General features: G+C 33.9%; 1 protein-coding gene across 2 annotated transcripts in view; it reads left to right on the top strand.

The window, feature by feature from the left end:
- The first annotated feature begins 363 nt into the window (after nucleotides 1-363).
- The window catches only part of LOC131166275 (uncharacterized), a 40,840-nt gene continuing 28,156 nt past the window's right edge, over nucleotides 364-13,047 (top strand). The window contains exons 1-7 of one of the 2 annotated variants that reach the window (XM_058124677.1): nucleotides 364-783; nucleotides 1,856-1,947; nucleotides 2,061-2,080; nucleotides 9,739-9,907; nucleotides 10,035-10,130; nucleotides 10,226-10,341; nucleotides 10,439-10,519. In XM_058124677.1, the coding sequence (XP_057980660.1) occupies nucleotides 461-783; nucleotides 1,856-1,947; nucleotides 2,061-2,080; nucleotides 9,739-9,907; nucleotides 10,035-10,130; nucleotides 10,226-10,341; nucleotides 10,439-10,519 (897 nt within the window). In that variant the 5' untranslated portion in view covers nucleotides 364-460. Of the gene's footprint in view, nucleotides 784-1,855; nucleotides 1,948-2,060; nucleotides 2,081-9,666; nucleotides 9,908-10,034; nucleotides 10,131-10,225; nucleotides 10,342-10,438; nucleotides 10,520-13,047 lie in introns of both variants that reach the window. The other variant, XM_058124675.1, reaches the window with a different exon arrangement.

Genomic DNA, 13,047 nt, shown 5'->3' with positions numbered 1-13,047 from the left:
ATGTTATGTAGGTTAATATGTGGAAAAATATATGGTATGAAAATCGGGGTGTCACATTACATGGTTTAGATATGCCTACTCCACGGGCGAATGAGATCAAAACTTCATTATCACGGGTGAAATTACAAGATTATTTGGAACCAGTCTTATACAAAATATCATTTCTCTTCACTTTATCTTTTAACTTCTCTTATCCTTATTATATGTCTACTTATATGGAAGTATCAAATGTGTGTTTCAAATGAGAATGATAGGGTATACTTTTATAGGGTAATATGGATAATTAAAATTTAAAGGGTTGAAGATAGGATGTCATGTTTTATTAGTATAAACATACGGAATAGCAAATATATGAATATGTGTCTTGCAAGTCTCAAGGTGGCAACGACACGAAAATGAGAACCCTGTCTATGTTTCTATCTTCGTTTCCTTTGACTCGTCTTTCGACCAGGTTTCGGAGATGAGCTTCCTCAAAGGAGTCATAGACTCTTTAGGGGCTATTTTTTCCAATTCCAGTGCCGATTCCTCATACGAGTCTTCCTTGAACCCTAGCTTCTCTGATGATCGAAAGATGGATGGTGTCGTAGCTGGAACTTCAATTTCGAACGAACGAATTGCGTACAAGCTCAGAGGCTACTTTGATTTAGCTAAGATAGAGATCGACAAGGCGATTAGGGCCGAGGAATGGGGCTTGGTGGATGATGCCATCCTTCATTACAAGACCGCTCAGCGTATCTTGATGGAAGCTAGTTCTATCTCGGCCCCCTCCTTCGTCAGCTCTAGGTATTGACGAATTAGTGTTTGTTTACTTATGTTTGCGTAGATTGTTTTGTTTCTGATGAACTGAGTAAATTTCTGTCGTACGAATGAAAGAAGAATGAGTTGTTAATGTTAAGTGGTAGTGTGACGTGAATTTCAAATTTTCGAAACGCTGGTTTGTGTGTTAGTGAACTAGTGTGGCACGTGATTAATAATTATATTCAGAAATCATTTTCTTGCTCTGGGAAAAAAAAAAAAAAAAAACGAAGTCACACTGGCGTAGGAAGCTATTGAAAGAAGCAAAAGGTTTTTAGAAGGGAGAAAATGCTAGCCAAAGAGTGTTTAGCTATTGGTGATTTCCAACTGGTGGTTAACCATTGAAGCCAAACAGTTCCACAATCACTCAAAATCTGATGGCTGTCTAAAATCTGATCATGTTAGGTAGCTTAACTTATAAATATTCATTTTTTGAAGCCAAAGATGTGAGGTTTGACATTTTATTTGAATATATATATTATGGTTTTTCTTGTGCTGCGATAATAGTTGACCCCTAGGATTGGGAGAAGTGATGTTTCCTGGTTTCTACTTGAACCATAGATACATCTCTTGGACACAATTTCTAGTAAATGCTAATACCACAGTAAATCACAAACTATTTGAAAACTTTACAAAAGTGGTGCATTTTCTTTTCAAGACACTGAATCTATTGATCTGGAGTTATAATTCAATATTTTAGAAAGGTAATCTATTGATTTGGAGTTGTTAATCTCTGCATGTTTGTTTTTCGTTTTTACTTCTCTAACTATATCACTTTTACCTTTGTTTTTCCTTGTGCAACTAGACTTCTATGGGTTAAATCTGCATCATATTATTAACATTTATAACTCACCATTGTTAATGACTTTAATAGTTAGCATCTTAGATGAAAGAGTTTTGTTAAGTAGAAAATTGAGGATGATGAACCATTATTATGTTATTGTCATAAGATCCTTGGAAAAAACTCCTTGGCAAAATTGGTCTTGTTGCTCCATAAGTTTGGAGTTCAAAGGTTAATTTTTTTTCACTATTCCCATCTCATCCTGGTGTTGTATGACAGTGAAAGAGAGAAGGTGAAATCTTACAGTCAAAAGATATCAAAATGGCAAGATCATGTTTTAGAGAGATTACAAACACTAAGTCAGCGAGCAGGTTCATTTCTTATACTTATGTCTTACTTCTCCATAAAATGGTATGGATCCTAAGAAGTGATTATATTTCCCTTTTTTTTTTGGTTTTGCTTCCTCTCCCTATTTCCTTTCCAGTTGGAGCATCTACAAGTAAGGTATGGATTGGTCTAAGTGGATCTTTATTTTCTTTTTCTAAGTCAAAATTTTATATTTTTTGTATGTTTGGTAAGGTGCTTAGGGGTAATTGGTGTTATTTTATGGAATCATCATCATTTTATCATCAGGTCTATACATGAAATAGTGCTCATGTTAGTGTAGGTGGAACTGAGTATGTATTTGTTCAAACATACTCTAGGAAATATATGTATCCTCCCTGTAATATTGGTAACATAAGACATACTAGAATTGTTTCCATAGTTGGTGGTACAATTATCTTATAACTATGTTCTTTTATGTATTTCATTTATATCTTGAAATATCTATACATGGGAAAATCACAGGTCTATATTTCAGCATGTTGGGCCCTAAATTTCAATAAAACTTAGCCTTGACTTGGTCGACATGTTAACTGAATTGCCCTAATGTAGTGCACTGTATGCCATTTGAACATATATTGCTTGGGCAAAAGTTGTTAGAGTGAGTAGACAATTAATTTACGCCATTGGGAAACGACTGGACGGTTTCATGATGCTGGCTCCCTCCACTCTCCTAGATTGAAAGCATGGTGATATGTCTTCGCCCCTTCCTTCGAGAGCCCTATCTCTTCAAATATCTTCCTTGCGATACATCGCCGCACCCCCTTACCTCCATCAAGATTGTTTTCAACCTAGATTGCTTATTCATGACTGAAGTGTCGTAAAAAATGTTGGAACAAGCAATCTCTGACCAGCAGAATATCAATGCTAATGCCAGAAGCAAGCTCACAATGTCCTAAATAAGTCGCCTTTTATCTATAAACCTCTTCTTACTAGTAGAACTCAGTTGTACAATCTGGGATCTTCCTCGATCAGCAAAACCTGATAGAAAGAAGCAGGTTTGCGATCCAAAAGCATCTTGTCTCCTTCACCTAAACGAAAACCTAATTGCTCCCATCATCAGTCACATTCATAACCTTTCCTATTAACCCTTTTCTATCTAGCAACCTCTGAACACCATCAACATCTTTCGCCTCACCTAGAAAACCATTATCCTACTCTCTGAAACCTTTTTCCTATCTCTCTTCTACATTTCAGGATATCACCATGTCTTCTTAAGTCAAGATAGAAAGGTGTTCTCATTTGAATGGCTCCCTTCAACATGAGTTCTCAGAATTTTGGAGCAGGCCTAGAATAAGTTGTCATTGTGTTATGCTAGATGATGATATTCAATGGACCCAGGAAAAATTATCGGAATTTTGGATGCAAAATGTTGAATTTCCTTGGGTAAAGAAAAAGAATTTTTAATGAGGTTATTAGATTTGTGAAAAATTATTTCAGACAGATGATTGTTGTCGAGAAATTGTTATATTATGGGGGCAGATTTTCTTTGAGAATTTTAGAGGGTGAGGAAGCATCAGGCTGGTGGATCTTTTGTAACTTGTTGAAAGGGGATGAAGGTAATAGATAACAGAGAAATTAAAACACCTTGGGTTGGTCGTGCAAGAAGTGTGATTCTGTAGACATAGAGCAATGAGAAGGAAATAGTCTTATGTATAATGGGCTCCCTAATGAGCCTAGTTATGCAGAGATGGTGAAGAAAGGAGTTGCACTTGATTGTATGTGGGGATACTCCGAAGGGTGTAGTCGGAATATTTAGATAGGCAAATCCATGAATATGGAAAGAATAGAACTGTGGGAGAGTGATCCTCGGGCATTAATTAGGACTAATCCTCATTCAAACTTAAAAAAAACATGTCCACTATGGGAATGAAGCTTGGGCCCAAGATGGTGGAAGTGGACGAGAAGTTGTGTGTTGCTTGAATTGGGCCTGGAGACCTTGTTTTGAAGTCTACTTTTCCTATAGGCCCGAGAGATTTTAAATGGGCTGGATTAGTGAGTTGATCTTGGGTAGAAAAGGAGAAGTCCATTTCAACTAGACACTCAACACCAATGGGGGATTTGACTCAAGTGTGTGGGGGATTGGATGAGATGCATTTAGCCATTTTAGGTGGGATGGAAATAAAGAGCTAGATAAAGGTACTAGTTAAGGAGAATAGGGAAGTGGAGATGCCAGTGTTCTCTGAGGGGGAGGAAGATCTTGTGAAGATGGATAGGGGCAATCCTTCAACTAGTTTTGGAGAGCCACAGATAACACTGGAAGAAGGATATGAAAAATTGACACAACAAAAAAAATGATTGTTCTGATTCAAAAATTGGCTCCCAGTATTTAGCAGAAATTGAAGAGACTTGACAGGAAAAGATTAGTGAAGATGAGGTGAACTCAGATTTAGAAGACAGCCGAAGCAGCTTTTGCAATTCTGACAAGGTCTACTAGTTAACCAACTAATAGATGAGTTAGATATGGAAGAAGAAGGCAATAGGCAGAATCTTGAAGAGATTTTTGCTTATATGAAGGGGAGGGATAAATATTACATAGTGAGATTCCCTTACATGGAATTCAACATATAGGAGAAGAGAGCTCTCTAATGTATTTTGACACTGGGCAGGGTTTAGAAGCTTATGCTAATTACAACTCAGATCAAAATACAACTTTATTTAACGAGGGGATCTTTGCCCTTTGTTCTTGAGCCTATTCCTAATAAGATGGGCGTCGTTGCTATTCCTTTTGATATTGGGAAAGGTAATGATGAAGCGACGGCAATTTCCTTTGGATGATCTGAATTCTTAGAAAGCTGGAAAAGGTATTCTTCATCTTCCTGTTCAATACTTTTCTCCTTTTGGTGCTTTATGCCAGAAATAGGGTTTTTCTGGGGGTAGTGCCTTTGATTTTGTCTAGGGAATAGTGATAGGGACTATAAAGACCCAAATGAACTTTTGAATGACTTGGGTTTGAAATTAGTGAATCTCAGTGGAACTGAGGTTAAGTTGGGGATGAATCCTAAAACCTATGAGCGGATAAAAAAGTGCAAAAAGAGTTAAAGAATTTTGTTTCTTCCATCAATTATGGGAGTGTTAAGGTACTAGGAAAGGGGGCAAATGTGTTAGGTTATGAAGATTATAAGTTGGAACATTAGGGGCCTAGGGGATGTTAGAAGAGAAGTTCGGTTATGGAGGTTTTACTTAGGAATTCTCCCAATATTGTGTTAATCCAGGAGACTAAGCTTGACTTAATCGACGGGGAGGTTTTTAGAGGGATTTGTGAAGGACATTGTAAGGATTGGATTTATGTATCCTCCTAGGGGTTTGCACCGGAAGAGGGGGGGGGGGTGGGAATCGTGTTGTGGGATACTTTTTCTATCACTAGAGTGGATAGTCTAGTGGTATTTTTGCTCCTTTTGTCCTGCTAGAAGCTAGAGACAAGGGTCAATTGTGGGTTTCCTCTGTGTATGACACCATGACCTTCTAGATCAGCTCTTGGGGGTTCTTTTGGGGATGGGCTTTATTTTGTCTTCGACTTTGTTCACATAGGTAGATTATAGGTGATGATTTTAATGCGATGAAGTTCCTGCGGGAGAAGAAGGGAGGTGGAAGGGTTGCTGGCACTGTGCAGAAGTTTGATTTGGTTGTTAGGGAGTGTGGTTTAAAGGGATCTTTTGTTGGGCAATGCTAATTTTACAAGGTCAGTTGGGGGGGGGGGGGGGAGCTAGGGAGGTTGCTAGTAGAATTGACAGATTCTTGTTACAAATGAGTAGGAAAGAGGTGTGCCCAAATCTCTCCCAAGTTGTGCTATCTAGATCCATGTCTGATCATTTGCCTATCTTATTGGAATAAAGGAAGGCACCTTGGGGTCCCACTCCTTTTAGGATCCGATCCGCAAGGACCATGATTGAGAATTGTTTGATCGCCTTTCTCTGAGGAAGAGGCGAAACATAATCAACTTGAATTCGAGACAGCTATTTGAAATCTTAGTGAAAGACTGGATTTGTTATCTCATGTTTACTTTTCTAGAAAAAAATACCAATTGAAGTGAAGGGTTTCTTCAAACAACAAGGAGCTGGGTATTCAATCTTGAACGAAACTAGATCTTGTGGAATCATGTTGAATGTTTGACGATACATTTCGTACCTTGCTAAAAAACTGATCCTCTCAATTGTTTCCCTACCTTTAAAGAATCTCCTAAAATGAAAATTCCAAGAAGGTAAAGGACCATCCAAATCAACAAGGAAAAGAGGAAATGGGTCATTTTTTCCTAAGCTCAATCAAGATAGGTGAGAAAAAGAGGTGGGCAATACAATATTCCCCAACCAAAGGTCTTTCCAAAAATTAATGTTACCCCTTACACAACATAAATTTAGTATGGGGAATAAAAAGAGGGTAAATCTGAGAAATAGCTTTCCACGGACTTTCCTAAGAACATCTAGAACCCAAATTGGTATCCCACCCATTCCTGTCAAGTCCAAATGTGCTTTTAATAACTTTATAACACAAAGAAGAATCCTTTAAAGGGAACCGCCAAAGCCATTTGGCCAGGAGAGCCGTGTTTTAGACACCAAATTTCCAAGACCCAAACTGCCCTCCTATTTCGGCCTACAAATTACCTGCTAACTCACTAAATGATCCCTAAAAACTGCTACCCCTAACCAAAGAAAATCTCTCATAAATCTCTCGATCTTACTAGCAACACCCACTAGAATTTTAAAAATAGAAAAAAAATACAACTAGATACTAGAAAGACCAGCCTCGATTAGGGTTATCCTGCCTCCCAAGGAAAAAAGTGCTCCCCTCCACCCATCTAGACGCTTGGATACTCTCCCAACCACCAAGTCCCAAAAGCTAACTAACCTGAGATTACTCCCCAAAGGAATCCCTAAATAGGACAACGGGCACTCCAACTTGATACACCCTACCTCCAAAGATAATTCTCTAACACACTCTGTGGGCATAGTAATTGCCGCAATACCAAGCTTCCCTATATCAACCTTAAGCCCTGAAATCCTTTCAAAACTAAAGAGAAGCCCCAAAATATTCAAAAAAGAAGGCTTGTTATTCTCCAAGAAAAAGAAAGTATCATAGCAAACTAAAGGTGTGAAAATGCAATCTCCTCCCTCTCCACTTCCAAACCTTTCGCTAAACCTCTATCCACCACCCTATCAACAAGCCTACTCAAAATATCCACCACTAAAACAAACAAAAAATAGGGAAAGTGAATCCCATTGTCCAATCCCCCTCGTGGCCTTAAACCAAGATTTACTCTCACTAAACACATTAGGGAATGTTTGGAACCACTTATATAGAAGTGTTTTTCAGAAGAAATGCTGAATTTAGTAAGTGCTGATGGTTAGTGCTGAACTGGAAAAGTGCTGAAAGTTCTAAGTAGTATTTGGTTGTGTTTAAAATAAGTAATATTTGAATACTTACTTTTATTATAGGGTACTATGTGATTATTCTTAAACGTATTTTAAATTACAAATATTAAAATTTTTTATTGACAATTTTATTAATAATTATTTTAATTATTTATAATTAAATTTTAAATATTTTCTGCTAAAAAAATAATATAAGGTTATTATTTTTAATTGACAATAATCTTGCATTAATGTATATTTAATGTCAATTTAAATAAAATAGTTCTTGTTCAATCTAGAATTGCAATATATATAGTTATTTTTAAGTATATTTTAAATTAAAATATTAGTATTTTTATAATTAAAAATTTAAATGATAATTTTTATTAATTTTTTAAAAATTTTAAGTATTTTCTATTAGCTAAAATAATATAATATCATTATTTATTAATAAACAATAATCTTGTTATTAATGTATACTTATAACATATGATTATCACATTAATTTATGTTAAAAATAGTATTAATAACTAAATTAAAAATTTTAATTTATTTAATGTTAATTTAAATTTATGGATACTTGAAGGATGTGTTTTTAATTTTCCCCGGCATTTAGTGATAAAATTTCAACCATGAGTTCTCTCTTGTTTTTTGAAAACCTAAAGGGTGCTTTTAGTTAATGGAATCTTTCAATATTCTTGGGAATGTGATGTCTATTGCATATCATTCTCATGTTTGTTTTGAGTTCAGAATTTGATGTGACGGTAATGTCACATTCCTTGGGAATGAAGGATTCCTACAAAAGGAGGGAATTCTCCACCATGGGTTAGTTTGGGAAACCCATTTTTGGACTAAATTGCCTCCATTAATACCCTTGTAGTATAGTATTATTACATGCTATTATTATATTAGTATAGTAAATTGTTATAAAGACAAAAATAGAACAAGGAAAAATGAAAATAATGTCGTTATTATGTTATAATAATGCAATATAAAGGTTGAAATTTTGAGGCTATATTTCCCCCCGTTATTTAGATTAATTGGATCATTAATAGCTGTTGATTTTTTTTTTTTGAAATTATGGTTGAAATTTTTAGGACTCGAATTTAATTTGATGTATATTCTTATTTTATTTTCTATTCATTTTCCCCACATTCTTTGGTTTTATTTTCCTCCTGTTTGTATTGCAGCTTGAACTGTGTTCAACTGTTGAAGCAGCTTTTGCAGCCTCAAGCTGCGTCAGATCTAAATCCAGTTGCCACTGGATCTTAGCAATGTTTGACCAATAATTATTTCTTCATGTTCTTTTTGGTCAATCACTGACGATGACTGCTTGTTCTTTGTTGACTGTTAAGGGTGGGAGAGAGGGAGAGCTGAGGAGTGAGGTGGAAGCGAGGGAACTGAATTGTTCTCAGACCGAATAGCTGGAATGGGAATATCTGACCACTAAAAGGGATTCAAAGGTTTATAAGAATTGTAGATAAACGTAAACAGTTCACCTATTTTTTAACATTCACAGTTAAACCTCTGTTAAGAGGCTAAGGACGAACAAAAGGCTCTGGGTATATAGCATCTTACTCAACTTGAAGAATTTAGTAGATCCTTTTAGGAGGTCCCAATGACCATAGATTGAGTCTATCCAATTTTTACAGTGTGATGGTTGGCTGTTCATGGACTTGCTGTACATTGTCCTTAAACCAAATATCAATGAAGCTATGCTGCTAGCTATCCTGAACAAATTAACCATGGTGCTGGATCCAGCTTCTTTCAATTTCAGCATCACTAAGTTAAATATTTGCAAGCTCATATGCTTGTTAATCAATGTTTGATCAGTTCAGTCTTTTCCTCTTGCAGTAGTGTGTTCACAGTAAGAGCTGCTTCTGTTGCTTGTTAGTGTTGAATTTAAATATATGAGCTGATTTATTGTGAACTTGAAGATGCCATGTGGTTTGCCTCTAATGTAAGCATATGTTTGGAGAAGCAGTTGAATTTATTTTTTGGGTTGGGGATGGGTGTTAGAAAAAGCAACTGAAAAGTTGGTCCTGATTGAGGGGAGCCATGGTTAGCTGGGACATACAGGTGTATTATAACAGCTTTATCTCTTAAGATATAAGTTGAAATGGAGCTACAAGCAGCAGTTGCATCAGATAAATTTCTTTTCTCAAAAGAAAAACTTCTTACCTAGAACATCCATAATGTTTTTCTGTTATATTTATGTAACTTTGGACTGCATGCCCTGTTTTGAGCAAGCATATTTGTTTTCTGGGAGTTTCTGTTTTTGAAAAATCTTAAACAATGATGTTTTAGTTATTTGATGATTCTGTTCCTTCTATGATTTATATAAGTGTTTTCCTGCAGAAAACCTCAATAGGTGCACAGACTCTGGCAATTTCACCTACTGTTTCTAATCGTAGGAAAAATGCTTTACAGAAGTCTCCTGGTTCCGCTGGAAATATTCCAGCAGTGAGGAGTCAGGTGGATAAAGTTGTCAGTTCAAAACCTATTCAAGAGCCTGGTCTTGGTCTTGATGAAAAATTGGTTGAAATGATAAACACTGTGATCGTTGACAGAAGTCCTTCTGTTAAATGGGATGATATTGGTGAGAACTTTTTTTTTTTATACTTGTTTTCTTTTATTCTTTTTATTTAAAAAATATTAATTTCTTCCCCTTTAGTGCAACAATTTCCTTACATTGTTAAGATGAACTCATTTAAATTTTTTCTCAGCTGGCCTCGACAAGGCAAAACAAACATTATTGGAAATGGTTATCCTGCCAACTAAGAGGAAAGATTTGTTCACTGGCCTTCGAAGGCCACCCAGAGGTAATAACACCTCAGGATTTTTAACTATAAATGAACAATTGTTGCACACTGATGAGCACTGTTTTCCTGAGAAAATTTGCATTATTTTTTCTCAGGTTTACTTCTATTTGGTCCACCTGGTAATGGGAAGACGATGCTTGCAAAAGCCGTTGCTTCTGAGTCAGAGGCAACATTTTTTAATGTTTCTGCATCTTCCTTAACATCAAAGTGGGTATGTCTTTTTTTTTTTTTTCACTTTCCCCGTCCTTAAATGTATGATTTGCCCTTTGTAAGTGAAATTTAATTGCGTTTACATTACTTTGAAATAGGTGGGGGAGGGTGAGAAACTTGTCCGGACTCTTTTCATGGTTGCTATATCAAGACAGCCATCTGTGATTTTCTTTGATGAAGTATGCCACTCATTGTGTGAACTCCATTGTGATTTGTGAGGGTTATTTCTCTTGTCAACATATTTTTCTGTTGCCTGCATTCTTATTTATCAAGGAAAATTGGTATTGCTGGCTTTTATTAGTGAATCTTTTGTTTTGCTGGTAAAAAATGAATGTTTGATGTACACAATCGTTTTCTCTTATTGTGTCACAATGGTATTATTGTGAATATCTTGACAACTGCATTTAATTACTTTGCATTTTCAATTTCCTGGAAACCTGTAGGGGACATTCTGTTCTCGGAATCTTTTAGCTAGGGAATGTGATGTCCGTGACATCCCATTCCCACCTTTGTTTTGGGCCTGGAATCTGACATGATGGTAATCTCACATTTTCTGGGAATGTGGGATTCCTACAAAACATGAGGATCCATCCCTGCTTCCCCATGGGTAAGCCTCCTGGAATCCTTCCCATGCATACCTTATCTTTTGGGACTGAATTGCCATCAAAATTTTTGACTGGCCATACTTTAATGCCCCCATAATATAATATTATTAAATGTCATTATTATAGGGAAATGCTATCAGCATTCCAAAAAATACCATTGAACCCATTTTTTCTCACTTAATGAAGTGGCAAATTTGCCCCCTTTTTCTTTTCTTTTCACTTGCAAAGTGAAAAATCAAGGAATCGAAGGATAAAATTACCATTTAATACATTAAAAAATAAATGTGGAGTGATAAATGTTTTTTGGACTGCCGATAGTGGCTCCCTTATTATTATTTATAATAATAAATTATTGCGACAATAAAAATAAAATCAATAAAAAATGAAAGTAATAATATTAGTGCGTTATATTAATACAAAACAATGGTAGAAATGTTGAAACTATATTGCCTCTTTGTTTTCTGGTTAATTTGATTATTATGGGTTAGATTTCATTTTTGTTTATGATGATTGAAAATTTTAGGACATTGATTTAATTTGGTAAATATTCTTAGTAGGTTTTTCTAACTGAAAATATAATCATTCTTATGTATTGCTCATACACTGGCCAAGGTTATAATGGTAATCTTATTAAATTGCTCGATTCCTATGTTGAACCAAACAGGCATCCTATGTTTATTACTGGGAATCTAACAATGTGAACCAAACAAAAATACTCCCATGAGGTTGGCAACCCCATTCTTAGGAACTCCACCTTAATAACTGAAAATTTTTTGGCTGGCTCACACACGAGTGGACCAACTGGTGGGATGACAGAAAATTAATATTCATTGTTTCTACCTAATGATGTAGTAACCCCCCGTTTGGGAACACTTAAAAAAAAGGTGCTTATAGCACTTATCACTTAAAGTAAGCACTTTTATAAAAAAGTGGCGTTTGACTTGCACCACAACCGGCATTTGTTGCAATAAGTGCTTTTCCATAACCACTTTTTGGAGAACTATTTAAGTGAATTTTGAGACGCAATCCAAGATAGCTTTTGGCAACTTATAAGTGCACTATTCATAGGCGGGGTCAATTTTTTAAATATAAGAAAATTTAGTGACTATTTTATAATTTAAAAAATACATTGGAAGATAATCATATATTATTTTATTATGTATTATAATATATTAATTATCAGTGAAACATAATTCAATTTTGGAATAAAGAAGAAAAACCATCTATTAATTTAAATTAATATTAAAAATTAAAAATACTACTTTAGTTAATAAAATTATTTTAGCTTAAATTAATATGATAATCATATGTTATAAATATATATTAAGAACAAGATTATTATTAATAAAAAAAAAAATATTTTATTTTTGTAATTAATAAAAATATTTAAATGTTAATTAAAAATAATAGCTAAAATAATTATTAATTAAATTGTTAATTAAAAATTAATAATATATTGTTTTATTATACATTATAAGTTTATAACCTGTTAACTATTAATAAAATATAATTAAATTCTGGAATGAATAAAAAGAATCATCTATAAATTTGAATTAACATTAAAATTATATGAAAATTTTAATTTAGTTATTAATACTATTGTCAACATAAATTAATGTCATAATTATATATTATAAATATACATTAATAACATAATTATTGTTAACTAATAAATAATATTATATTAGTTTAGTTAATATAAAATATTTAAATTTTAATTACAAAATTAATATAATTATCATTTAAAATTTAAAATATAAAAATATTAATATTTTTATTTAAGATATATTTAAAAATGCATATTAGTAATTATTGTTCAGTTATGGATTGAACAAGAACTATTTATTAATTAAATAAATTAAAATTTTAAATTTAATTAATAATATTGTTTTTTATCATAATTTAATATGATAGCAGTGTGTTATATATATACAGTAATAACAAGATTATTATTAATTGAAATTAATAATCTTGTATTATTTTTTTAATAGAAATATTTAAATTTTATTATAAATAATTGAAATAATTATTAATGAAATTTTCGTTAAAAATGATAATATTTTTAATTTAAAATATGTTTAAAAATAATCATATACTTCCTA

The sequence above is a fragment of the Malania oleifera genome, chromosome 10 (assembly GCF_029873635.1).
Source record: "Malania oleifera isolate guangnan ecotype guangnan chromosome 10, ASM2987363v1, whole genome shotgun sequence".
Lineage (NCBI taxonomy): Eukaryota > Viridiplantae > Streptophyta > Magnoliopsida > Santalales > Ximeniaceae > Malania > Malania oleifera.
Note: the sequence above shows the minus strand (reverse complement) of the source record. Positions and strands in the feature narration are given on the sequence as shown.